Source organism: Megascapheus bottae, chromosome 37 (assembly GCF_031878675.1).
Source record: "Megascapheus bottae isolate mThoBot1 chromosome 37, mThoBot2.hap1, whole genome shotgun sequence".
NCBI classification, from domain to species: domain Eukaryota; kingdom Metazoa; phylum Chordata; class Mammalia; order Rodentia; family Geomyidae; genus Megascapheus; species Megascapheus bottae.
This window is the reverse complement of record NC_143545.1, coordinates 1,574,506-1,601,533: the sequence shown is the minus strand read 5'-3', so window position 1 is coordinate 1,601,533 and position 27,028 is coordinate 1,574,506. Positions and strand designations below refer to the sequence as shown.

At 51.4% G+C, this 27,028-nt stretch overlaps 2 protein-coding genes across 2 annotated transcripts; both read right to left on the bottom strand.

The window, feature by feature from the left end:
- Positions 1-293: 293 nt before the first annotated feature.
- On the bottom strand, positions 294-5,126 carry Kcna6 (potassium voltage-gated channel subfamily A member 6). Its single transcript, XM_090325140.1, is given in 2 exon segments — positions 294-3,385; positions 3,387-5,126. Coding segments are annotated over 2 exon segments (1,557 nt in total). The 5' UTR covers positions 4,890-5,126; the 3' UTR covers positions 294-3,331.
- Positions 5,127-6,866: 1,740 nt separating this feature from the next.
- Positions 6,867-26,976, bottom strand: Galnt8 (polypeptide N-acetylgalactosaminyltransferase 8). Its single transcript, XM_090325177.1, is given in 8 exon segments — positions 6,867-6,951; positions 13,663-13,694; positions 19,537-19,818; positions 21,501-21,693; positions 22,989-23,172; positions 23,779-23,876; positions 24,771-24,895; positions 26,872-26,976. Coding segments are annotated over 8 exon segments (1,104 nt in total).
- Positions 26,977-27,028: the final 52 nt, after the last annotated feature.

The following is a 27,028-nucleotide window of genomic DNA, read 5'->3' as shown; positions in this document are numbered from 1 at the left end:
GGGCTGGGGCAGCGCCACCCACATCTCTTTCCCGCACCCCAAGTCCTAATTTTGCCTGGAGGGCCAGGTCAGTGCCATGTTGGCTTGGAAGAGAGCTTACCTCAGAGGCAGATGGCCAGTTCCCAGGTGCTCAGGGACATCCAGGCAGGAGAAGCATCCTAGCATTCACGGGTGTCTTCCACGCTATGTCAGCCCCAGGGCTTGGTCACTCCGGCCATGACAATGACCCCACAGCTGTCACAGCTGCACGCGGGGCAGACGACATCACGCTGTCCACGGTGGAGGCTGGAGGTCAGGGGAAGGGCAGAATTCTTTCCAGACACTCCACCAGGCCCCGGGCTGTGAGAGGAACCAGGTTTGATGCCCTCCCAGGCCACCCGTCTCAGAAATACCCCAAGAGGGACGTGAAATTCCATCACCACAGTAGACTCGGCTTCCCTGGTCCTTTTACAATAAGAAGAATCCATATCTTGACATAGGTTAAACTGGGCGGGGGGGAGGGGGGTTCTGAGCCATTTGAGTTTTTGAGGACCTGGTGGGGGGGATAAAGTGTCTGGAGAGGGGGTGGAGAAGAGGGGTTCGGGGTATGGAAGGGTTTTGGGGGTCCCTACTTCTTGAATCAGGAGGGATGAATCTGTTTCTTACCTCCCTGTGCAGGGAATCAGGAGAGAGAATAATCTGGATGGTTGCTATGACAACCGGAGTCCCAGGAGAACCCCAGCTCTCCAAACCTTGGAGGCATGCTCCGACAGCTTCCGACAAGGAGATGGCAAGGATCACACACACACACACACACACACACACACACACACACACACACGCACACGCACACGCACACGCATGCATGCATTCAGATTTCCCCCTATAGCCCCAGCTAAGTGGATTCATTCCCAAAGATTCAGGGGGGGAGGGGGGAGAACAGCCTTTCTCGAGGCCTTGGAAGAAGATGTTTGAATCATAAACATCTCTAGTCTCCTTACGTACAGGTATGGAAAAGCTTAACCCCCTGGTGACTTGAGGGGAGTTGGGGGGGAGGGTTCCAGTCCTTAAAGGATTCATCTGGCCGAAGGACCCCCCCCACCATCCTGAAAAGGAAAGAAAAAGATGAAAGCCCAATCCATGAGATCCAGGCAAGCCAAGGACCCACCATGGCTTCTTGAGCTTTGCATTCCAGGCAGATGCTCTGGGGGCATTTCTTTCTTTGCTTCCAGGAAAAAAAAGGGGGAGGATGGGGGTGGGAATGGAGAAGATCAACTATGGATCAAGTCTCCTGGCTGTGCTCATGCACCTCAATTACATAGCATCTTCCCCAGGAGCCAGAGAACTTGTGAATACTCCCATTTCATGGGTGGGGAAACTGAGGCACAGAGAGGGACTACAAGTATCAAAGTTACCCAGCAGGGCCTAGACACTCAAGCAAGCCCGCCAAGGCTGCCTGTCCTCTGTAACATTGCTGTTTCCCCTATCTTTTTATAAAAAATAAATAAATAAAATAAAAGAGCCAGGTGCCTGGAGCTCAGGCCTGTGATCCCAGCTGCTCAGGAGGCTGAGACATGAGGATCGAGGTTCAAAGGCAGCCTTGTGCAAGAAAGTTCATGAGACTCTGATCTCTAATGAACCAACAACAACAACAAGCCAGAAGTTCAAAGCGGTAGAACGCCAGCCTTGAGCAAAAACAAACTAACAATAACAACGACAACAAAATAACGCACCTCAGAGACAGCACCAAGCCCTGAGTTCAAGTCCCAAGACTTGCACACTAAATAAAAGGACAAAACACAGCCAGGGGCCAGGGGCTCACACCTGTCACCCCAGCTACTCAGGAAGCTGAGATCTGAGGATCACAGTTCGGAGCCAGCCTGGGCAGGAAAGTCCATGGGACTCTGATCTCCAGTGAACCACCAGAAAACCAGACGTGGTACTGTGGCTCAAAATGGTAAAGTGCCATCCTTGAGCTGAAGAGCTCAGGGGCAGCGCCCAGGCCGTGAGTTCAAGCCTCAGGACCCACAAAAGGAAAAAGAAAATACAAACAACAAAAGTCTTACCAAAGGATCTTAGACAGAAAATGAAAAGCCATGAATAAAGCAATCCTTTCAGACTCACACCCAGCAGAGTCCAGCTCAAGGTCAGCATAATCTGCTCCCCCAAACAGAAGAAGGAATTATTGGCAGAGGGGCAGGTACAAAATGAAGGGGGCAGTGGGTGGCTGGGGAGACAAAGTGGCTTCACAGTAGGAGATAGGAACCCCTCGAGTCACCTTAGAGTTACAGCCAGGCCCCACTTCCCTGCTCCAGGAGGAAGAACCGGTGACAATTTGACTCGGTAAAGCCTCTCACCTTCCTCTAAACCACTCACCCCGCTCCCACACCATCAGAATCACCCCACACCCACGGGCCACGTCTGACAGCCCCTGGGTGCAGGCTGGGGGGCTGGGGGATTGCTTTCGAGAGCCATAGGCAGCCATTCTAAGTCTGACTGCCAGGAAGGAAGTGTGGGGGGGGGCAGTCCCTGGTGAGGGGGGGGGCCTGGCTTGAGCTCTGTAGTCTAGCTGATGACTTGGCTCTGTTTCCTCTGGCTTGGTGATTCCATTTTCCAGTTCCTTTGCACAGGAAGGCACTTGCAAGGGAAAAATTAAAAAGAGTGGGGTGGGGGGGGAATATTATTTGGCGCTAAGAAGCAAACCTTTCTGGAAGCTCAAAAGAGGGAGGGAAGGAGGGAGAGAGGGAGCAAAGTGGGAAATTTCCACACCAACTGAAGATCAGCAAACCCTCATGCAGGCCAAAGCTGAGAAAAACGCATCAGGCCCAAGATCTCCGGCCAATCGAGACCCTCTGAAATCCAATTTCCACCCCAGAGTCTCCTTGCAGGATGACTGACAGGTGTGACAGCCTATGATTCATCAGAGAGCACTGTGGGAGGCAGGTCCCATCCTCCAGACGCTCCTGTCCAGTTACCAAGGAAGCAGAGGCCAGGGCCAGGGGCCTTGGGGACAGGACATGCAGGAAAGGCCAGGGGTGGCTACTTTTCTCTGCCATTCCAGAGATAGTACCCATGTCCAGGGGATAGATCCGAAAGGAGGGGTATTTCTTATCCACGAAACACCGTGGGAGTCTCCACAAAAACCAAAAAAAAAAAAACCCCAGAAATGTCACTTGTCTGGGTCAAACCTTGAACTTGAATGCTGTGACAGGAATGGCTGGCAGATGAGTCATGGGCACACGTCTGGTCCTGGGTGCTGGGTACTGAGTTTAGAAGGGGAGGCGGTGGGATGGAGCAACTTGAGGGGGGGACCCAGGGGGCTTGAATAGAAGGAAGGAGAGGGGGGGCTCTGTCAGACTTCAGTGAGTACCTTCTTCTCTGGGGCATGGGCCCGGTGCGGGGTGGGGGAGGTAGCTGGGCCTTCGTTCTCGGGGGGCCCCCTCTGACATATCCGGCTTGCCGAGGCCATTGTCGGTGGCCTTCAGATCTGGCGCGGGCTGGCCACAGGTGACATGCGTGTACTGGTCCTGCTCTTCCTGCTCCGTCTCGCGGTGGTAGAAGTAGTTGAAGTTGGACACGATGACAGGGACGGGCAGGGCAATGGTGAGGACGCCGGCGATGGCACACAGGGACCCCACGATCTTGCCTCCCACCGTCATGGGGTACATGTCACCGTACCCCACGGTGGTCATGGTGACCACTGCCCACCAGAAGGCATCGGGGATGCTGGGGAAGAGAGAGTCGTCGTCATCCGCCTCGGCGAAGTAGACGGCGCTGGAGAAGAGGATGACGCCGATGAAGAGGAAGAAGATGAGCAGGCCTAGCTCTCGCATGGACGCCTGCAGCGTCTTGCCCAGAATCTGCAGCCCCTTCGAGTGACGGGACAGCTTGAAGATGCGGAAAACCCTGACCAGACGGATGACCCTGAGAATAGCCAGCGACATGGCCTGCTGCCCGTTCTGGCCTCCGAGGCCGCCCGCCTGCTGCTTCTGCTGCTGCACCAGCTCGGTGCCCAGGGTGATGAAATATGGAAAGATGGCCACCAGATCGATGATGTTCATGACATTGCGGAAGAAAGCCGGCTTGCTGGGACAGGCGGAGAAACGCACCAGCAGCTCAAAGGTAAACCACACGATGCACAGAGTTTCCACCAGGAAGAAGGGGTCGGTGAAGAAGGAACCCCCAAGAGTCCCCAGCGGAGAGGGGCCCCCCGTCCCCAGGCGCCCCTGAGTGACCCCAGGGTGGAAGAGATACAGCTCGCCCTCCTCCTCCTCCTCCTCCTGGCTGGCCTTGGGCACCAGGGGCATTCGGGGACCCCCTGCGTCACCCCCGGAGCCCCCTCGCCCTTCAGCCCGGAACTGGGGCAGGGTCTCCAGGCAGAAGATGACGATGGACGTGAGAATCACCAACACCGAGACGATGGCGATGGCTCGGGCCGGGCCCGAGCTCTCCGGGTACTCGAAGAGGAGCCAGACCTGGCGCTGGAAAGGCTGGGCGGGCAGCGGCTTCTCGTGGTCGCCGGCCTCGGGCAGGCAGCCCTCGTCCTCGCGGAAGGCGGCCAGGGCCTCGTCCCCGAGCTGGTAGAAGCGGATCTCCTCCAGGAACACGTCGAGGGGGACGTGCACGGGTCTGCGCAGGCGGCCCCCGGACTGGTAGTAGTAGAGGATGGCGTCGAAGCTGGGCCGGTTGCGGTCGAAGAAGTACTCGTTGCGCAGGGGGTCGAAGAAGCGCACGCGGCGGCCCGGGTCCCCCAGCAGCGTGTCCGGGAACAGGGACAGCGTGCGCAGCTGCGTCTCGAACCGCAGCCCCGAGATGTTGATCACCAGGCGCTCGCTGCTGCAGCAGCCCTCGTCCCCCGCCGCCGCCCCGGCCTCCGCCTCGGGGCCCCGCGCCTCCCCGTCCGACCGCATGGCGCCGGGCTCCGGCCTGGGGAGCCCCGGGCTGCGATCTGGGGTCCCCCGGGCTCTGGTCTGGGGTCTCCTGGCTGCGATCTGGGGTTCCCCGGGCTCTGATCTGGGGTCTCCCGGCTCCGATCTGGGGTCCCCGGACTCTGATCTGGGGTCTCCTGGCTCCGATCTGGGGTCCCCCGGGCTCCGATCTGGGGTCTCCTGGCTCCGATCTGGGGTCCCCCGGCTCTGATCTGGGGTCCCCGGCTCTGATCTGGGGTCCCTGGGGTCCCCGGGATCCAATCTGGGGTCTCGGGTTCCGATCTGGGCTCCCTGGCTCTGATCTCAGGTCCCCAGGCTCCAATCTGGGGTCCCCGGACTCCGATATGGGGTCCCCCGGCTCCGATCTGGGGTCCCCGGGGTCCGATCTGGGGTCCCCCGGCTCCGATCTGGGGTCCCGGGCTCCGATCTGGGGTCCCCCGGCTCTGATCTGGGGTACTCGGGTTGATCTCAGGGTCCCGGGCTCCGATCTGGGGTCCCCGGCTCCAATCTCAGGGTCCCCGGCTCTGATCTCAGGGTTCCGGGCTCCGATCTGGGGTCCCGGGCTCCGATCTGGGCTCCCCAGCTCCGATCTCAGGTCCCCCGGCTCCGATCTGGGCTCCCCGGCTCCGATCTCAGGTCCCCCGGCTCCGATCTGGGGTCCCCGGCTCCAATCTCAGGGTCCCCGGCTCTGATCTCAGGGTCCCGGGCTCCTATCTGGGGTCCCCGGGCTTCGATCTGGGGTCCCCGGCTCCGACCTCAGGATCCCCGGCGCGGCCCGTGCGCTCCCCGCCCCCCCAGCTCCGGGCCGCGCCCTCCCCTCAGGGCGGGGCTCGCGATCTGACCTGGCCGCCGGTGGTCCCCCGGGTCCCGGGATGGAGAAGCGGGGGGCCGGGGAGGCGCCGATCCGCCGACAGAGGGGCGGCCGGGGCGGACGGCTGCGCGCGCGCGCGCGAGGCCGGCAGGACGCGCGGCCTCCGCCCGTCCCGCCCCTCCCTGCCGGGCGGCGGCGGCTCCCGGGGCTCCGCGGGGGTCCGCCCTGCGCCCCGGCGGCTGCCCGGGTCCGGCTGCGCCCCTCGGAGCGCGCAGGACCCCCACGCGCCGCGCGCCCCTGGCGGCTCGGACACCGCGCGCCTCCCCGGCCCGGCTCGGTCCGGCCAAGGTCGCCGATCCGCCCGGATCCGCCCCCCCCCCGCCCGGCTCCAGCCGCACCAGCTTCCCCCGCCGCCCGGCCGTGGGTGGGGGGCCTGGGAGAGGGGCGTCCGGGGCGCGGCGCGCACGCGGGGTCCCCGGCTCGGCCTCCCGCCCCGCACTCACTCCACGCGTGACGTGGCAGACCCCGCCCTCCTCCCCACCCCCACCGCCCCGCCCCGGGCCCCTTTCCCGCGCTTCCCCGGGGCGCCTCGGGCTCCCCAGGGTCGGGGGTGGGGGGGTCCCCCCCAGATCACACTCCAGGACCGCACCCCCTCCCTCCCTGCACCTGTCCACCCCGACCCTGGACCAGGCCTCCTCCCGCCCTCCTCCCCGTGAAAATGCTTTTAAATGAAGGAGCCAGCGCACTGGGGAATGAAGGGTTCTTTATTTCAACCCTGGGAACTTCCAAAGACAGCCTGATTCTCAGGCCAAAGGCCAGCTCCTGCCCTGGCCACCTGGCGGCTTCTCCTTGTCTGCCTCCCTGCCCTTTCATTATTATTTCATGCAATGTCTGGTTATTGGGGTGGCTTTGAACCACCGTCCTCAGATCTCAGCCTGCTGAGTAGCTAGGATGCTGGGGTGGGGAGGTCTTTGACCTGGTTCTCAAGAGACTAGGAGATCAGTTGCTCTTCTGGGGCCTCAGTTTCCCTCATGTCTCCCCCCTCCCTTTCTGGTGAGCGGTGGCCACAGAGGAATTGGCTGACAGCCATGCCAGCTTCTGAATCCACAGAGGAACAAAACAGCCGTGAAACAATACACAATGCCCTCTCACCGCAGAGTCTCACAAGTGTTCTCTGTGTAGCCGAAAACAAGGAGGTAGAGGGAAGATGGGAGATTGTGGGGGCTCTGGGGGCTGTAGGGAATGGGGTACCAGAGATTCTGACAGTGGGGGGGCTTCTCCCCAAAACCCCCTTCCCTGCTGCCTGTTTTCGGGAAGAACAACTACAGAACTTTCCTGGAATACACTGCAGAGCTCCTTTCCCCATTTCTAAGCAATTTAGACTTCAGGCAAAAAGTTTGCTCCATTCAAACACACCAAAAAAAGGGGGAGGGCTAAAGGAAATCAGCAAGGAAGCTGATCATTGAGGATTTATATCTATCATCCCAGCTACTCAGGAAGCTGATGAGATCAGAGGATGACAGTTCGAAGCCAGCCTGGACAGGAAAGGCCATGAGATCCTTTATCTCCAATGAACCAGCAAAATAGCTACAAGCAGGCCTTAAGTTCAAGCCCCACAACCGACAACAAAAAGAAAAGAAAGCTCTGAATCCTAGGATTTGGGAGAATAATTATTTTTATCTCTATATACTTTGCAGCCATGCTTTGCTATTTTTTCCCCTCTTGATCTTCCTCCCCTCCCCCACCTCTCTCTCTCTCTCTCTCTCTCTCTCTCTCTCTCTCTCTCTCTCTCTCTCTCTCTCTCTCTCTCTCTCTCTCTCTCTCTCTCTCTCTCTCTCTCTCTCTCTCTCTCTCTCTCTCTCTCTCACACACACACACACACACACACACACCCCTTTGGTCCTGTAAGAATTGCAGTGGAAAGAAATCAGATGGTCTGTCGGTTGCATCTGCAGGTCACTCGTCATCTAACTCTCAGTTCTAATGTCCCCTTGCGTCCATTTTGTGGCTGGAAATCACGTGGACCAAACCCCCAGAGAGAAAGGCACAGGCAAAGATACCTGCCACAGGTAAGACGCCTGCCAGTGATTTAAGGACAGAATTATAAAGGGGTGATGTTGAGTGCGCCATTCTGGAATTCACTCAGGAAAGCACACAAACATCTAAGAGCTCTCACTTGGGCCAAGACACTGCTGACCAGGTTGGAATTGCACTCAGTATTTACAATCAGCCACACCTAAGGCCTTCGGGGAGAACGCTAGCCCCCAAAGCCATGCTCCACAAATGCCTGCATCTTCCAGGGACCGTCCCACGAGAGCTGGTGAGGTTGCTTCTTCCTCTCTTTCTCTTGCTGACATATCCAATAAGAAGTATCCCTGGATCTCTCTGGCCCTCAGATTTTTCCAGAACCCCTGGATTGGTCAAAGGACATGAGTCTCTTCTGAAATCAAAGTGGGACAAGTGCCCGGAGCTTTGTCACAACAACCAAAAGCACATCTGGTCTCACGGGAATGTTCTAGAAGAAAGGAGCTGACACAAGGTCCCACAACCACAGCCATGGCGACAGTGAGAAGCCATGCTTGTTGTGTAACTGGACGTCTGTTCAAGTTTGATTCAACCTCGATGTCCCCCGCAGTGAGAAAGTATGAGAGCCACGTTTGGTGACATCACCCCGGGGGTCACGCAGTGGCTACCTCGTGTGGCATGAAAACCTGTGGCCTGGATTCATCCAGAGAGCAAATTTAAAAAGAAAACATGCCACCAGCTCACAGCTATCATCTCAGCTCCTCGGGAGGCTGAGACCCGAGGCTCAAAAGGCAAAGTCAGCCGGGAAAATCCATGAGACACTCATCGCCAATCATCCAGCAAAAAGCCACAAGGGGAGCTGTGGTTCAAGTGGAAGAATGCCAGCCTTGGGCACACAGGAGAAAGCACTCAGGCCCTAAGTTCAAGCCTCACCATTAGCCCAAAAGGAGGAAGAACAGGATGAGAAGGAGGAGGAGGAGGAAGAAGAAGAGGAGGAGGCAATCCTAGCTTACTCAGGAGGCTGAGATGTGAGGACCCTGGCTTGAAGCCATCCGGGACAGGAAAATCAAGAAGACTCTTATTTCCAATTTAACCACAGGAGAAAAAGCCAGAAGAGGAAGAAGGAAAAGGAGAAGGGAAAGAAGAGGAGGGGGGGAGGAGGGGCAGGTAAAGATTGGGTCTCTAGGAAGAAGTCTGAAATTCAATACAGATTGCTCGTGGCGCCTCGTGGCTCGCATTGGCTACGGGGAAGAATATTAAGACCATCTTGAGGAAATCAGGAAAGAATTGTCCAGAACTGGGCGACTGGCCAAGGCTCACAAGAGCACAATGGCTTCCCTGCCTCCCTCCCATCCCCAACCAAGCCAAGACTCAAAAGTTCTAAGAGAGAAGTTGTGGGTGGGGGGAGACTCAGGCTTGCTTCCTGCTCCCCTAAATAGAAGTATTGGGAGCAGGAGACAAGTGAGGTCTCAGAGACCCCTCCTGTAATGTAGAGTCTGGGCAGAGAAGCAGAATTCGGGGGGGGCAGGGATTATGTGGGGACGGGCTCTCTTCTGGGTATGAGTCTCCCTTTCAGCCTTGGAAGATGGAAGGCCCAGGATGGAAGTTTCCAGCCCCAAAGCTGGTGGTTTCGTGCTCTCCAGGCTGAATTGGAAAGCATGGATCCCTCCCCACACACACTTTCACCCCCAAATGAGTTCAAGGTATCCCAAGACTACCACTGAAACAGTGAGAGTTAAATAATGCAACCCTCCCCAGCCCCACCTCCATCGTAACCCCCCCCTCTCTCTCTCTCTCTCTCTCTCTCTCTCTCTCTCTCTCTCTCTCTCTCTCTCTCTCTCTCTCTTAAACTACATTTCTCTAATTCACTCAAAGGAACAAATTATGTTTTATGGCTCCTTTTATAAAATATTCATTCCCAGCCCAGTACTCTGGGCAGTTCAGGAAGCCAGCAAATGCTGTGGTGTAAGTGATGGTGGGGGAGGGGGGGGGAGGGAGGGAGGACAGGGGAGGGGGTGTTCATTTCCTTTCAGACAATTTGCAGGGGTGAAGAGGTGGCAGCTATACTCCTGGTTTCAGAAAAACCACATCAAACCAGAGGTTGGGGGCAGGAAACCCCCCCTACCTGCCTCCATCCCTCCCTACATATTTGAGAGTACGATTTCTGGGGTGCACACATTTGGGGTGTTTTGGTTGGTGCTGGGGCTAAGATTTCACCGTAGAAGTCTTTGCCAGAGAATAGCGTTTTGGTCTTTCTCTTCCTCTCTGCTTTCTATCTTGGCAGCCTGCAGGCTGGACCACTGGGCTTGCAGGCTTTCTTGAAGATGGAGGTGCCAGGGGCATAATGAAAAGTAGGTGGCTTCTACACATTTGTAAGACTTCAACATGAGACAACATGGGTTCAAATCTCACCTCCCTCATTGAGACAAGTTACTGCAGCAAAGGCTTCCAATTCTTTACCCCAGTTACTTAAAACCAATATGGCACCCAATTCTTCACCTCATTACTGAACCAATATGGTGCCCAAGTCTTCACCTCATTACTGAACCAATATGGCGCCCAAGTCTTCACCTCATTACTGAACCAATATGGCACCCAAGTCTTCACCTCATTACTGAACCAATATGGCGCCCAATTCTTCACCTCATTTCTGAACCAATATGGCGCCCAAGTCTTCACCTCATTACTGAACCAATATGGCACCCAAGTCTTCACCTCATTACTGAACCAATATGGCACCCAATTTCTCCTCCATCAAGACAGACTCACAGCACCACTATCGTTGGCCCCAGTGCAAGGCTCACACACTATTACAGGTAGATTGTGTCCTGGGCTGTGTCGTACAACTCCCACTGGAAGTAACCTTTCTAGCTGGTATGGAAGTTCTTCACGGGCTCAGGGTGGCCCTGAGATGGTGCCAGGACTGGGGGGAAAGCAGCAAGACACACCTGAGGAAGACACACCACAAACACACCCAAGTCAGATGGCTTTTTCTCTCCCCTTTATGGCTGTTCTAGAAGCTGTTTGCCGGAACTGAGTCACAGTACTTTCCAAGATCTGACTGCCTCAATTTCCAGGAGTTTTACAAGCCAGTTTTCTTATGGTTGGAAGTTCAAAATGGGCCCCGATAGAAGCATCTAAACCCCCAGAAATGAAGAACTATTACAGATCAGGGCCCCCCATTTTCTTTCTTCCCCCATGAGGGAGCTATTAGGGTAACAAATTAGTCAGTTGCAGGCAGACAATTCTCTGCCACACACAGAGCCTGTGACATCGTCTCTTCCCAGCCTCCCACCAGACTAAGTATAGCACTGTAAGTCCCTCCTCTTGGACTAAGTACAGTACCTCAACTCCCTCCACTGTCTATATCACCGATGGGACTTACCCATCCTGAAACTTGAACTCAGGGCTTGAGTGCGCTGTCCCTGAGCTTTCTTCACTCCAGGCTATCGCTCGGCCACTTAAGCCCCAGCTGAAGTGCTGATATGTTTGGTACCTCATTGGAGATGAGAGCTTTAATGGGCTTTCCTGCCAGGGTTGGCTTGGAATGACAATCCTCAGATCTCAGCCACCTGAGTAGCTGGGATGACAGACGTTCTCCCAGTGGCTCAACAAGACGCTTCTAATGACCCATTACCAAAGAGGGCCACAGGCCCCAAGCCACCATTACAGCCTACTCTGTACCTGCCAGTAGCTAGAAAATTACAGCCAAGAGGCAATACGAAGGCTGCTACAGCTCCCAGGAGCTGGACTTCTAATGGAGATGGATATCTCCCCTGGGGACTGCTGTAAAAAGCAGTTCACATCGTCAGTTTCTTCCTGAGGCTTTTTTTTTTTCCTTCCCCAAGGCAGAACTGAACTAGTGAAAGGCAGAATTCACAATAATCTTATTATACCTTTAGGGGGGAAAAAACTTCTTCAAATAAAATTGTCATTTCTGAAACAGGCAAGATGAGAGGAAGGATTTGGTTCTTCTCTTCTGATTTAGGAGCCTGGCACTTTAGGGGAGCGGGAGATTGGGGGAAGAGAACTCTACCGAGACTGGTAACATGATAGGTCTAACTCTTTGGGATACACAAAGTCAGACCTGGTCATCAAGATATTCTAATTCCGCTGGACAGCGTGACTGGATCACACCTGTAATTCCAGCTACTCAGGAGGCTGAGACCTAAGTATTGCAGTTTGAGGCCAGCCCCTAAGCGGGAAAGCTTGTGAGACTTTTTTTTCCCATGTGGGGCTTAAACTCAGGGTCTTTGCACTGTCCTCTAGCTTTATAGGTGACAATTGGAGATAAGAGTCTCACAGCCTTTCCTGTCCAGGCTAGTTTTGAACTGTGATCCTCAGATCTCAGCCTCTTGAGTAGCAAAGATGACTGGTATTGAGCCACCAAGCCCTGGCTCATGAGATTATTTATCTCCAATGAACCCAAAAGCCAGAAGTAGGGTTGTGATTCTAGGAATAGTGTGCTAGCTAGCTTTGAACGAGGAAAAAAGCCGAACAAGTGAACACACGCACAAATAAAAAATAGATAATAAACTTAGATAATAAACTTAAATAATGACTGTAATTCAATTCAATTTAAAACATTAACTTTTTCCAATTAAATAATAACTGTAATTTCTCCTGCTCTCTGTCAACCCATGGACAAGTGTTTTGTAATTCATCTGGACCTTTTCTTTCAGGCCGGATTCTGTTTAATTCGCTCTTAGATGGCCTAAATAGTCCTCTTTAATCCTCTAAACGATCTTGTCAACCCATTATGACTGCCATTATAACCCTCAATGAGAGGAATTAGTGTGCGTGAATGATTGGAGCTTGGCTGGGGGGAGGAGGAGGAGAAGGAGGGGGACAATTAGTAGTTGAGAAAGGAGCAGATAAAGGGGGGGGGTGTTCCGGGTTCTATTAACAGCCTCCACCCCCCCTGTCAGACAAAGAGCTCATCCCCAAGAGTGCCCAGAGCTTAATGGACTGTGTTTGGCTGTGGGTTTTTTTTTCTTTCTTTCTTTTAATTGATTAATGGCCTATTTCTTTCAGAGTATTTTTTTTCTTTCCCTGATACATTATACGCTACAAAAGAAAAAAAATTAAATAAAACATGAAGGAAGGCTGCTCTCACAACCCACAGTTTCATATTTCCCTTCCTGGAGTATTTTGCTGCTCTCTCTGAGATTCTCCTTACAGGGAGAGAGAGGAGAGGGAGGCAGAGAGGGGGAGAAGGGAGAAGAGAGAAGGGAAGAGGAGAAAAGGGAGAAGAAGGGGAAGAGGAAGGAAAGGGAGGAGAGGAAGAGGGAAGAACACACAGACAAACGCAGAGAACACTTCCACCTATTAGACTCTACTCTAAGCATTGGTACTTACTTGACAATTCTAGGAACAGATTTACAATTGCTCCATATACCTTTTCCCCTGGGCTGGACTACATTTCCCAGAATCCTTTGCCCCACACCTACCTCAGGCAACTGGTATACCAGAAACTTATGGCCAGTGGATTATGGGCCCACGTCCTGCTATGGCCCATACACCTCCACAATTCTGACGCCAAAATAGGGTGAGATTAGGGGAAAGGGTCACAGGAAACTAGAGAGTCTCCCAAATTCAAGGTACAGGACCATCAGGTCCTGTAACCTGTCACCCAAGTCCTCTCCCCAGCCTCTAGGTATTCAGGCATTCAGGCCCACCCATCAACTGGGAGGCGGGATTTCCCCTTCCTCTGTCATAAAGACAAGATGGTTTCCTGTTCTCTATCATGTATGGTACCAGTTAGAGCCAGATCACCACTTCATACACACACACTCTAAAATTATAAACTTGGGACTCCAAGAATGAAGTGACCTGCCAGAGCTAGATGGCTAGAAAGCAGCTAGGCCTGGATTCCCACCAGCTCTTCCAACAAAGACCACATGGCTCCATCATCCATACCACAGCTGCTCTGCATCGCCTCCACCGCTGCTCTACAGGGAAGCAGGGACTCTGTAGAATGTAGGTGCAGGTCCTTGGTGCTGTCCTAATTAAGGTTCTAATGAAGAAGATGGCTCTGGGGAAAAGAGACCTAAAGCAGGAAGGTAATTGGGGCCAGAGCCTGGACTTGAACGTACCAAAAAAATAAGGTCACCTTGAGAGGCGGGAAAGCAGCCTGAGCTGACCAAGTACCAAATTCCAGTTCTGGTCTTGGATCAAAATACATAAAAATGAAAAGAAAAAAGAAAATGATACAGGGTGGGGTGGGGGAGAGTCCTGTTTGGGCTCACAGCTTTAGTAGTTACCATCTCTCATTGATTGGGTTTGTGGCCTCCTAACAGGTAGAGAGGGGTGGAGAGAGAGAAAAACAGAGAAAAATGAAAACACAGAGGAAAAAACAGAGAAGAAGACGCACAGAAAAAGCCACAGAGAAAGAGAGACAAAGACACAGAGAAAAAGATAGAGCCAGCTGGGTGCCAATGGTTCCAGTGGTACCAGTGGCTTACACCTGTCCTCCCAGCTACTCAGGAAGATGAGATCTGAGATTCACGGTTCGAAGCCAGCCCGGAGAACACAAAAATCTGAGAAACTCTTCTCTCCAAATAAACTGCTCAGATAAGGCTGGGCGTCGTGCTGTGATTCAAATGGCAGAAGGCTAACCTTGAGCAAAAGGAGCTCAGGAAAAGCACCCAGGCTCTGAGTTCAAGTCCCAGGACCGGCACACACACAAGGAAGACAGAGACAAGGACACAGAGAAACATACAGGGAAAAGAGAGAGAGGGAAGGAGGGAGGGAGGGAGAGGGAGAGAGGCCAGGGTCCCATGATCCTCTTGGAAGGCCCTCCCCTCAATAACTCAAAGACGTCTCCTCAGGCTCTACCCCTTACAGAGGCACAGCCCCTTCCTAGAGAAAGGAGTCGCCTTAGGGACCAGACAATTCACCCGTGGGGTGGGTGGGGAGGGAGGATGGAATACTCCAGATGCAAAGGGCCAGCATTGGGGAAATCTATGCACACAGTCAGCATCTCAGCCCCCCTCTACACACAGTCAGCACCTCAGACCTCCCCTCCCCATGCAAAATTCTCTGGCTCCTCCCTGGCTGTAGCATCAGACTCGGCTCCCAGACTGGCACACATACCGTCCACCATGATCGCCTGACCTCACCCCTTCCTTTTGGGGGGGGGGCAGAGGGAGTAGAAAGGGAGGGTGGGCAGGCCCCGAGTCCAACAGTAGCAACTTGCATCTCTTACCACGCTGCCCAACCTTGGGCAAAACTCTGCCCCCTCCATTTAGCATCCTGTCTCCATCCCCAACCACAGGAAGCTCGGGTCAAAGGTCATCCCTTTCTCCACTTTTGGTTTGACGTCTCTTGCTCCTCTCTGCACCCCAATATCGTGTCATTGTTCTGATTGCATTCCCCTCCTCCGTTCTCCCCTTTTCCTTTTTTGTCAGTCGTGGGGCTTGAACTCAGGTCCTGAGTGCTGTCCCTGAGCTCTTGCCCTCAAGTCTAGTGCTCTGTCACTTTGAACCACAGCCCCACTTCCCCAGTTGTCTAGGGGTTCACTGGAGCTGAGAGTCTCACAGACTTTCCTGCCACAGGCTGGCTTTGAACCACGATCCTCAGATCACAGCCTCCTGAGTAGCTAGGATGACAGATATGAGCCACCAACACCCGGCTTCCATATTTTGCCTTCTACTAGTGTGTGTGTGTGTGTGTGTGTGTGTGTGTGTCTCCTGATATCCCTTGGGTGTGCAAGGGATGTGACCCACTAAGCGAAATTCTGACAGGAAGCCACTTCCTTGGAGAGTAAGCAGTTCTATGGAATAATCCTCTTGGCTCAGTCCACGGGCACAGGGAGTAATTAAAGTGGCTGTTGGGTGGACGTGGGGCTGGAGAGCTGATCCTGGATTAGCCACAGAGAGCCAGCATGCTCACTGGAGACTCTGAAGATGGAAGTTGGACGCCAAAAGATCAGGGTCAGAAGGAGGGTGTGTGGACATGATTCAACACGAAGATGGCAGAGGCCCAGAGGCCCAGGAAAACAGACTGAGGGGGTTCACCTCCCCCTTCCCCGCCCCCCAAGGCCCAGGACAAAGTAGATGCTCAATAAATCACAACCCTGGGAAACACAGGCTCCTGGAACTCCCGGGGTCCCTCCCAGTCTCCCCCCCACACACCCTGTGGATGTTTCTAACACCCCACACTAGAAACTTCTGCTGGTAGCCAATGGGTGAGAGTAAACAATTTTGAAGGGAAATATTGAATTTAAAAATCAAGCAAAAGCCACACATAAAGAAAAATACCAGCCAGGCACTGGTGGCTCACACCTGTCATCCCAGCTTCACGGGAGGCTGAGATCTGAGGATTGTGGTTCGAAACCGGCCCAGGGAATGAAAATCTGTGAGACTCTGATCTCCAGTGAACCACCAGAAAACCAGAAATAGAGCTGTGCTCAAAGTGATAGAGCACTAGTCTTGAGCAAAAGAGTTCAAGGACAGTGCGCAGGCCCTGAGTTCAAATCCCGTGACCGGCAAAAAAAAAATCAAAGAATGAACAGGAATGTGCAGTAGGGGAGGTAAATGAACAGAGGAAAAGTGAGTTAATGCAGTCTTAATACTCAGTGTCCATACGAGAACATGAAACTAGGGAATTTGAGGAGAGGGGTGAGTGGGGTGGGGAGAGATGGGGAGAATGATAGAAAAAGGGATGACGATTAAGTTGCATTGTCCTCACAAACTCATAGCTGGCACTGAGCCCTCTTTGCACCACTACTTAGTAAAATTAATTAAACAAAAGGATGCATTGTACTCACAAACCCACACACTGAATTGCAATCCCTGTTGTACGACTAAAGATAATTTAAAAAAAGAAATACCAATTTAACAAAAAAAAAAAGAATGAAAGTAAAATGTGAGAGCAAGGGGACAAAATTAAAATAAAAGGAAAAGCCACAAAGAAAGAATGATCTTAATGTAATTCAACTCTATGAACATATTAGAGTCAGACCCCATTTCATGGGGAAGAAAAAAAGCCAAGGAAACAGCAATTTATAACACATCAACTGTTTACAGATGGGTGAATCTGTGTCCATTTTGTCTTAGAAGTGTTTACAACATTGATGGGTTCCCTTTTTTTGTCTGTCATGGGGCTTGAACTCAGGACCTGGGCGCTGTCCCTGAGCTCTTCAGCTCCAGGCTGGCGCTCTACCACTTGAACCACAGCACCACTTCCAGTTTTCTAGTGGTTCCCTGGAGATCAGAGTCTCATGAACTTTCCTGCCCAGGCTGGTTTGGAACCACGATCCTCAGCCTCCTGAGTAGCTGGGATAACAGGCAGAGTCACCGGTGTCAGGCTAGGATAGTATATTGCTTTTTTAAATTTAATATTGTTTTCTGCCAAAGCTTTCCTCCCACCAGGTGCCTTTTCTATTGTTATTATTATTTGTGTGTGTGTGTGTGTGTGGTACTGAGGAATTGAACCAGGGCTTCATGCATGCGAGGCAAGCACTCTTCCATGAAACCACATCCCCATCCCCACCTAGGGTTATGATGAAGGAATTCCGACAGACTCCATACAAGCACCCTCTGTGTGACTGTTGGCGGGTGTTGGGGTCTCTGAGGGTGAGGGAGCCATGGAAAATACACCAGCAGGGTTTGTTTCCCTGTGGGCCTGTGCGCTGTAGCTCTCTTCACGTTCCACTCTCCTTCCACCCAGGGAAAATTCATTTCAGCCTGTAGTCCTCATTTTTTCCTAGGCATCATTTTGGCCCAGCACAGGGGAGAAAGGGTCCCTTGGGTAGAAAAACATCTAGCTGTCCTCAAACTCATCAAACAACCCCCCCCCCCGCCCCTGCCCAGCCTTCGCCAGAAAACCTCCTATAGCCAAATGAAGACCTCTCAACTCCATTCTCATCTTTACACATCACCCAGCGACTGTCTGCCAAGTGTGAGATAAGAGAGAGAGCGAAAGAGGAGGGAAAAAAATATAGAACTGTAGGTGGAAAAGGGAAGGGTGGGGGGGGGGGAGAAATCTGTGAAATTTGAAAGCCAAGCGTTGGCTACATCAGCTAAATCTCCGGTAATATTTAGGCCTTGCTGGCAGACTCTGAAGTCTGGGGTGATGAGACAAAGAGATTCTAGCCATCTGTCTGTCTTCCTGCCTGTCTGTCTGTCTCTCTGTCTTCCGGCCTGCCTGCCTGCCTGTGTGTCTTGATGTCTGTTTGTCCATCTGTCCTCTTCTTTTTCTTCCACTCAGATGGTAGGAGGCAGGAGAGCCACCAGTCTTCAGGTTGTACGGCTCTGACCCTACAACCCCGCTTTTCCCCCCCCTTCCCCTAGTCATCCCCCAACACAAAATAGTCTCCCAAGAAAAATCATATTACAAGATGGCCTCGTGGTATTCCAGACTCGAGCCGGCAATGCTTTCTCGATCTGTCCCCAGAGCCATACCTGTGGAAAACAACTCTTCTTGGTCCTCTCCCATTTTCTGATTCGTGCATCTAATTAGACTTGTTAATATACTTTTGAAGAGAAAAATAAATGAATGAATAACCCCAGTTGTGCCTTGTAAACGAACCTGCATTCCCAGGCTACAGAGGCCCTTCTGTAATCCCAGCCACAGACGTGGTTTATCCTAGCATGAATAGAACTTATTCAACTACCATTAGAAGGAAAACCCCGATTCTCTACAAAGTTTACTTTTAAAAAAAATAAAAAATAAAAAACTCAACTTCTGGGGTATTTGTCTCCCTCCCTGTTACTATTTCAGGAGAAAAAAATAAAGCTGCCAAATGGAGATTTTTCCATAGTTGATTTCAAAGGGGGCAGGGTGAGAAGTGAATTCTATGATAGCTTTGTACCAAGCCTTGGCTTGCAATCTCACTTCAGGTTTTTGAATGCCAGTAACCAAAACATTATGAAAAGATTCCAGCCTTCTCTCTGTCTCTCTGTCTCTCTCTGTCTCTGCCTCTGTCTGCCTCTGTCTCTGCCTCTCTCTCTCTCTCTCTCTCTCTCTCTCTCTCTCTCTCTCTCTCTCTCTCTCTCTCACACACACACACACACACACACACACACACACACACATACACCTCCAGCCAAGAAGCATGGGAACTTTGGTTCCTGCCTCCTGAAGCCAAAAGGATCTGAGAAAGGAGACAGGACCGTGGCCAGGAACTCAGCTATCTGTATGGCTGTGTTTCTCCACCCCCTGGATTTGCCAAACTGGCTCCAGACCCAAGTTAGGGTAAACTGAGTTTCGGAACAGGTGCCCCACTACTTAGGCTAGGCTGTGGGCCAGAAGGAAGGCCGGTCAACTGGTCTACCTCCACAGAGGCCAGCCAACTGCTTTGATATCTTGACTGATCTCATAGGAAGGAAGCAGCTTTGGTGGTTTTCTAAAGCCCAGGCTCTCTGTGCACAAACTGGACATTTGCCACAAGCTGGAGAAGGCTTGAGGTGGCCATCTTGAACTTGTCAAAAAGCTGAAATCAGCCGGGTCTCTTGGCTCACGCCTGCAATCCCAGCTACTCAGGAGACTGAGATCTGAGGATCATGATTGGAAGCCAGCCTGGCCAGGAAAGTCCATGAGACTCTTATCTTCAGTGAACCACTAGGAAACCAGAAGTGACACTGTGGCTCAAGTGGGAGAACATTAAGAGCTCAGTGAGAGCACAAAGCCCTGAGTTCAAACCTCAGTGCCAACCCCCACACACACACATGCACACGCACGCATCAATGCACACATGGGTGTACGAACATGTACATCATGCATATACACATGTGTTGGGACACATGTGTAACACACACTCCTGAAAGCTCTATTGTATCCATGACAGACCTGGAGAGGAATATTCCAGGCCGTATAAACCATGTGTTTGTAGTCATCCATCCAGATTTCAGCTGCTCGGATGGCATTGCGCTTCAAAACAATTCCTACATCCAAGATGTAGGGCTTATGGTGTCTTTCCACGTAGGTCACCCAGGAGCAGGGTAAGAGCTCAGCCCTCCCTCCACACTGTCACACTTGCGGGGACAAGAGAAGCACAGGTCCAGTGATGCCCGCCTGTCATCCCAGCTGTCACAGGAAGGCTGAGATCTGAGGATGGAGATTGGAAGCCAGCTGCAGGCAGGAAAGTCCATGAGACTGTTCTTTTAAATCTCCAATAAATAAACAAAAAACCGGAAGTAGAAGCGTGGCTCAAGTGGTAGAGGTCTAGCCATGAGCACAAATGCTTGGAGACAGTGTGTAGGTAGGCCTTGAGTTCGAGCCTCAGGACTGGCAGATGCAAAAAAAAAAAAAAAGGTTTATTGGAATAGTTCTTTTTTTTTTAATCTTGGGGTCACTTGCTTCATCATCTGATGATGTTTGAAATAAATGTGTTATCTAGAACATTAAATTGTTTGTGTGTGTGTGTGTGTGTGTGTGTGTGTGTGTGTGTGTGTGTGTGTGTGTGTGTAACAGTTCTGGAGTTTGAACTCAGAGCCTCATGCTGCATTCTCCCTTAGCTTTTTCATTCAAGGCTGGTACTCCACCATTTGAACCATATCTCCACTTCCATCCTTTTGTGGATTAAATAGACATAAAAAGGTCTCGTAGATGTTTCTGCCTTGGCTCGCTTTGAACCACGATCCTCAGGTCTCAGCCTCCTGAGGAGCTAGAATTATAGGTGTGAAACACCAGCACCTGACTGCTTTGCTTTATTTTTATCTTATCTGAGGATACTGAATAATCCCAAACGTCTATGGTTTCTTTTCTGAGACCAGCTCATTGAATGTCTGTCTGTCCATCCATGTACCATCTATGTATACATTTATGTATCCATCTCCCATCTCTCTATCCATGTATGTATGTATCTGTCTACCTTTCTATCATCTGCCTGTCTGATTATCTTTATCTATATATCTATCTATACATCTATCTATCTGTCTATCCATCTGTCTGTCTGTCTGTCTACCTGTCATGTCTATCACGTGTCTATTTATTGAGTGCCGGTATTGGGGCTTGAACTTGGGGCTTGCTACTCCTGCTTAATTTTTTCACTCAAGGCTGGCGCTCTGCCACTTGAGCTACAGCAACACTTCCAGCATCTGGTTGGGTCACTGGAGATAAGAGTCTTACAGACTTGTCCTGCTCTGGCTGGCTTCAAACTTCGATCCTCAGATTGCAGCCTTCTAAGTAGCTGGAAAGATGTGAGCCACCAGCACCCAGTTATTTTTCAAAATCTCTTATTGTTCACCTCCTGCCTCTACTCCCCCATCTGGCTTCCATCACCACCATCAAAGACAGTCAGGGGCCAGGAGTTTGGCCTAGTGGTTAAAGTGCTTGCCTAGCATGCATGAAGACCCGGGTTCGATTCCTCGGTACCACATACATAGAAAAAAGCCAGAAGTGGTGCTGAGGCTCAAGTGGTAGAGCTCTAGCCTTGAGAAAGTCCAAGGACAGTGCTCAGGCCCTGAGCTCAAGCCCAGGACTGGCAAAAAAAAAAAAAGACAGTCAGCCGCCAGTGTCTCACATCTGTCATCCTAGCTTAGATCTAAGGATTGTGGTTCAAAGCCACCCTGAGCAGAAAATTCCCCATGAGATTCTGATCTCCAATGAACCACTCAAAAAAAAATGGAAGTGGCACTGTGGCTCAAAGTGATAGAGCACTAACCTTGAACAAAAGAGGCTCAGGGACAGTGCCCAGGCCCTGAGTTCAAGCCCACAAGAAACAAAAACCAAAATGTGACCAGCCCCACCCAGCACTCCCAGGCCTCCCTGCCTGTCTAGGAAGCCCGGGGACTGCAGGCAGCGTACTCCACTGGGGCCGTGGGGTCATGCAGATCCAGCCATGCCTGGGGCAGCGAGCCATAGCGACACCACAGCTTCCAGTTGAACCCTTCCACAGCCAGCTTGTACGGGACCAGCTGGAAGGTATCAAAGCCGATCTTGTCAAATACCGGTGACACAATCACCTTGAGATCTTCCTGGGTCCCAGCTAGTGTGGGCTCTGCCCTAGAAGAATGGCAGGGAGAGGGGTGTGAGCTGCAGGAGTGTGCAGATGTGTTCAGCTCTTTCCCTGACATCCAGGGTCTGGTCCTCTATCTGGTGTTATGTCTGCCCAGTACATTGTCAGAATGCAGAGAACCTCCACGCTTTGCTGGGGCTGCTGCCTTCCATGGTCTGACCCACTTGATTCCATCTCTTGGGTCCTCCTGTTTCCAAAATGGCGTCCCATTCCTGTGTCATGGTCTACGTTAATAATTGTGTCATGGGATTTGGGGACGCAGAGAAGGCTCACGGAGTCACAACTGAGTCATTTCTTCATTGTATAGTCACAGATGCAAATTTGTGAATTAAAAACTATTCTATATCTATGTATAATCCATTGATCAAGAGATGAATAGAGCAATCAATAGATGGATAGATAGATAGATGAATATTTCCAGGAATGGAAATTGATATTTCCAAGAGATGGGGTTTTTTTCGTTGTCATTGTTGTCTTCTTCCCTTTCCATCTTGCTTGGTGGTTTTCTCTGTCTTTGGGAGAGTGAGGGAAGGGCACAGAACAAAAGCTGAACAAATGCAATTGTGGTCGTCACTGATCACCATGTGAAAATGGACTCTACAACTTCTGGGTGGGGATGGGGGGGGGAACTGGGAGAGAGGGAGGGAAGGGAGGACAAATACTCTTTACCTGCTGTATGGAACTGTCACCCTTCTGTACTTAACTTTTATAGTAATAATTTTAACACTTATATACACAAGGGAGAACCCCAGTGGTGTCGGTCCTTCTAACAACTAACTTAGTGTTCAATCAAACCAATACCAACGAGCCAGAATATGGAGCTTAAAGGGAGGTGGAAAAGAAGAATGGAGAAGAGAAGGGTGACTTGAGGCACGAGGGGCAGATAGGGAGGGATGAGACGGGAGGAATGTTAGAAGAAGGGATGACGTGATCGAGAGGCATTGTTCTTACAAGCTGACGTATTGACTTGCATAACCACTTAAAGACAGTAAAATGAAATTGTTTAAAGTACTTTAAAACTAAAAGTCTAGTCAAGTGTAGTGAATTATCCCATGCCACTGAGGATTTAGCTTAGTCAAGGCTAAGGTTGAGTGGAGGACATTTCCAGTAATCCTACAGTATTTCCAGTAGCCACGAAAATAAAAGCCTAGCATCTCTTGAGCTTCCATTGGTTGATATGGACTTTTTCCATTGACATACTCCCTCATCCCATTGTCCATGCCCAGCCAGTACCTTCTCTGTGCTGCCCTTTTCCAGAAGAACAGAGTCCCCAGGGCCTTACCAGCCAACATTGACTTCTATATGGGAATCCAAGATGGCAACCACGTTGGCTGTGGCTGCTTTCCAGCCAGTATTCCTGGCCTGAGCCAGGCCTTTTCTCTTGGTGTGCCGTGTAAGTTTCAGGAGTCCTGGATATTTCTGGTTGTAAAACTGAATCTCTTCATCCAAAGGGGCCTTGAGTTCTCCTAACAACCAGACAAAGGCAGTGAACACGGAGTGGAATAATCAAAAACTACACAAATCCTTTAAGAGGGGTTAGGAAACAGCCTGGGCTAAGGAAAACTGTATTTCCCCTACTCCTCTCTCCTTCCCTCCCTCCTTCCCTCTCTTCTCTCCTTCTCCCCTGCCCTTCCACGCCAGTCCTGGGGCTTGAACTCAGAGCCTGGGCACTTGTCCCTGAACTTCTTTGGCTCCAGGATAGATGGAGCTAGACCATCTGAGCCACCGCTCCAGTTCACTTGTGACTTTGGAGTGGTTTATTTGGAGGGAAAGGTCTTACAGACTTTCCTGAATGGGGCTGTCTTCAAACCCGTGATCTGGAGATCTCAGCCTCCTGAGTGAGTAGCTGGGATGGCAGGCATGAGCCACCAGTACCCAGGTGACCCTATGATTTAATATTTACATCCCACATTTCCTGTCGCTCGAGATTGAACTATCCTTGCCTGGTGGTAGCCGTGACTGCTAGAAATGGCATTTTAAACACTGAGATTTTCTTAAGGGAATGAGCGGGGCTGGCCTGGTCTTTCTAAGGTAGAGATTCTGATGGATGGATTTGGAAAGCTGGGTGACACTGGCTACAGCTTGCTGCATCACCGACCGAGCTTCATCCAGGAATATGAAAATCACACTCAGGGCTGGAAGAGAGCTGGGCTATGTCTTCCGAAGGCATCTGGAAGAGGCCATTGGTTTTTTTTTTACAACTATTATGCCTTCTGTATTTCTTTGGGCCGGTAACTGGAGCTGGAATTCAGGGCCCCGGGCACTGTCCCTGAGTTTGTGTGTTCAAGACTAGCACTCCATCCCTTGAGCCCCACTTCTTGTTTTTTGATGGTTCTTTGGAGATGAGAGTCTCATGGACTTTTCCTGCTCAGACTGACTTTGAACTTGCCATCTCCAGAGCTCAGCCACCTGATAGCTGGGATGACGAGGTATGAGCCACCGGTTCGCAGTTTGAAAGCTGTGTTTAGGGGAGATAATGACAGAAGTGTCTACACAGCACACAGGACTTTGGGGGTATTTTTGAGCTTGGTGTCCTAGGAATAACCCCTGGGCCCCAATAGCTTGCTGTGGAGAGGAGGATTGTGGGGTTGAGGCCAGCCTGGGCTAAGCAACCCTGTCTTCAAAACAAAACACAGTTTACACAGAAGAACAGACAAGCACAGGAGAGGAGAGGGAGGATGAGAAGAGAGAGGGAGGACAGGAGAGAGGAGGGGAGGGGAGGAGAGAGGAAGCAAAAGGAGAAGAGAGGAAGAGATGGGAAGGGAGGGGGGAGGAGAGAAGAAGAGATGGGAGGGGTGACACAGATCAAGATGTCCTGTCCCCCTAAACTGATACGGTGAATCAAAAGCCCTTTGTGCAACGACTTAAAAATAATTTCTCACTCTGTTCTGAAGAAAAATTCCACCACCACCACGGCCTTGCTAACCACAAGGCAAACAAGCTCTCTCATCCTGTCCACTCTCCCCACACCCTCCCCATAGCCTTCTTTCCACCCCTGGGCTTTCATGGCAATCAAAGCTCACCCCTGAATCACACAGGGTCCCCCCACAGAAAGCCACCTCACCTGCGCTCTCTCCTATCCAGGAGGGCGCGGTTGAGAGGTAGCTGGTGGCTGAGATATGCCTTGTAGCCAAAGCTCAGGAACTCCTGAGCCTTTTCCTGCTGAGTCTCTGACAGGCCTGTCCCCCACTGCTGGAAGAGGGCCGAGCCAGGGAAGAGTTTCCTCCGGGGGGGGGGGCGGGTCTGAGCTGCCTGGACCCCATTGTCATGTTGGCCACTTTTGCCTCTTGGTCAGGGTAAATTTCACCTTGCTCTGCCTTTTCTGTATTTTCCAGTGGCTTCTTGGTCTGTGTGGAGAGGACACAGGGTGGGAGAGAGTAGGGGTGTGTGCAGGGGGGGAATAGTTTCGTTGATCTGGGACCATTGCTGTCCACCCTGGTTTTTCTTGAAATAACAGGTTTCTCTCTGCCCTAGTTCGGATCCTGACCGCCTCCCCAGAGGCCAGGTGTGAGCTCTGGTTATTCCAGGAGGGGCGGAGACTCTCTTGGTCATCCGCCAGGAATATGGGTGTGTGCCTTGAACCCAATACTCAGAGAAGCTGAGCCTTTCTCAGTGTCCCTGGCACACACAGCCATAAGGTAAACAGCACTCGGAATCAGTGCCATGGTGTGTTATCTCAGCACAACCTGGCCCAGCTAGGATGTAGCTTAGTGGTAAAGCACTTTGTTTAGCAAGTGTAATGTCCTGGGTTCAAGCCCCCCTACTGGCAATAGGAAAAGAAAAATTTATTTATTTATATTTTTTGTTTTTTTATATTTTTGTATATATGTATATGTATATATATTTTTGTATGTGTGTGTATATATATATATATATATTTTTTTTTTTTTTGGCCAGTCCTGGGGCTTGAGCTCAGGGTCTGAGCACTGTCTTTGGGTTTTCTCAAGGCTAGAGCTCTACCACTTGAACCACAGCACCACTTCCGGTTTTTTCTATGTATGTGGTACCAAGGAATCAAACCCAGGTTTTCATGAATGCTAGGCAAGCACTCTACCACTAGGCCAAACTGCCGGCCGCATAAGTATATATTTTTGTATATATATAATATATATATGATACACACACATGTATACACTTGAAAAACAAAACACAATCCATGTTAACAGGACCAATCAAACTTGGATTGAAAATCTTAGAAGCTGCGAACCAAAAGAAATCTTTCCTCTTTGTGTGTGTGTGTGTGTGTGTGTGTGTGTGTGTGTGTGTGTGTGTGTGTGTGTGTACAAGGGTTTGAACTCAAGACCAAGGCGCTGTCTTTTAGCTACTTTCTTCAAGGCTAGTTCATTACCAGTTTGAACCACAGCTTCACTTCTCCTGTGGTTCATCAGAGCTAAGCGACTCATGGACTTTCCTGTCCAGGCTGGCTTCGAACCACGATCCTCAGATCTCAGCCTCCTGAGTAGCTGGGATGACAGGCGTGAGCCACTTACAAAAGCAACTCACCAATCCATCTTGTACCTGAGCTCTTAGCAGAAACTCTAAAAGCCAAGAGAGCATGGAACAAGACATGTTGAGGGTAAACAACCATCAGCTAAATTTACCAGGCCCCGTCCTTCTCTTGGATTGGCCAGGCTTATACCTGTCACCCCAGCTACTCAGGAAGCTGAGATCTGAGGATCATGGTTCAAAGCCAGCCCAGGCAGAAAAGTCTATGAGACTCTTATCTCCATTGAACCACCAGAAAACTGGAAGTGGAGCTGTGGCTCAGTGTGGTAAAGCACCAGCCTTGAGCTGAAGAGCTCAGGGACAGCGCCCAGGCCCTGAGTTCAAGCCAGACCCAGGGCTGTCTTCTTCTCCCACTGCCTTCCAGGCCTCTCCCCTTCCTGCGCTATCTACTTCAGGCCTATATGTGAGCAGAAGGGAGGGGTAGACAGACTCACAGACCTCAAACCTGTGATGCATTGGCTTTCCAAGAAACTGGACATTAAACACCAGGGGTCTCGGGGAAGGAGCTACAGAAGGAGCCACTAGAGCTTGACAAGCACAGTGCATGTGCACACACACACACACACACACACACACACACACACACCCTTCCCCTCTGCCTGTACACTCACTCCAGGGTCACCCAGAGGCGGATGCTACGGGTCAAGTCTACCCAGAACCAGACTTTGCAAAGTCCCATTGGTATAAAACACCAGGGCGAGGTCCAGAGCAGCCACCAGCCTGGGCCCAGCCCAGAGGATTCTGGGTACATTCCTCCTGAGCATCTTTGTCTATGGAGGTAAAGTGGTGGCCTGGGAAAACTGGGGGTGTGGCCAG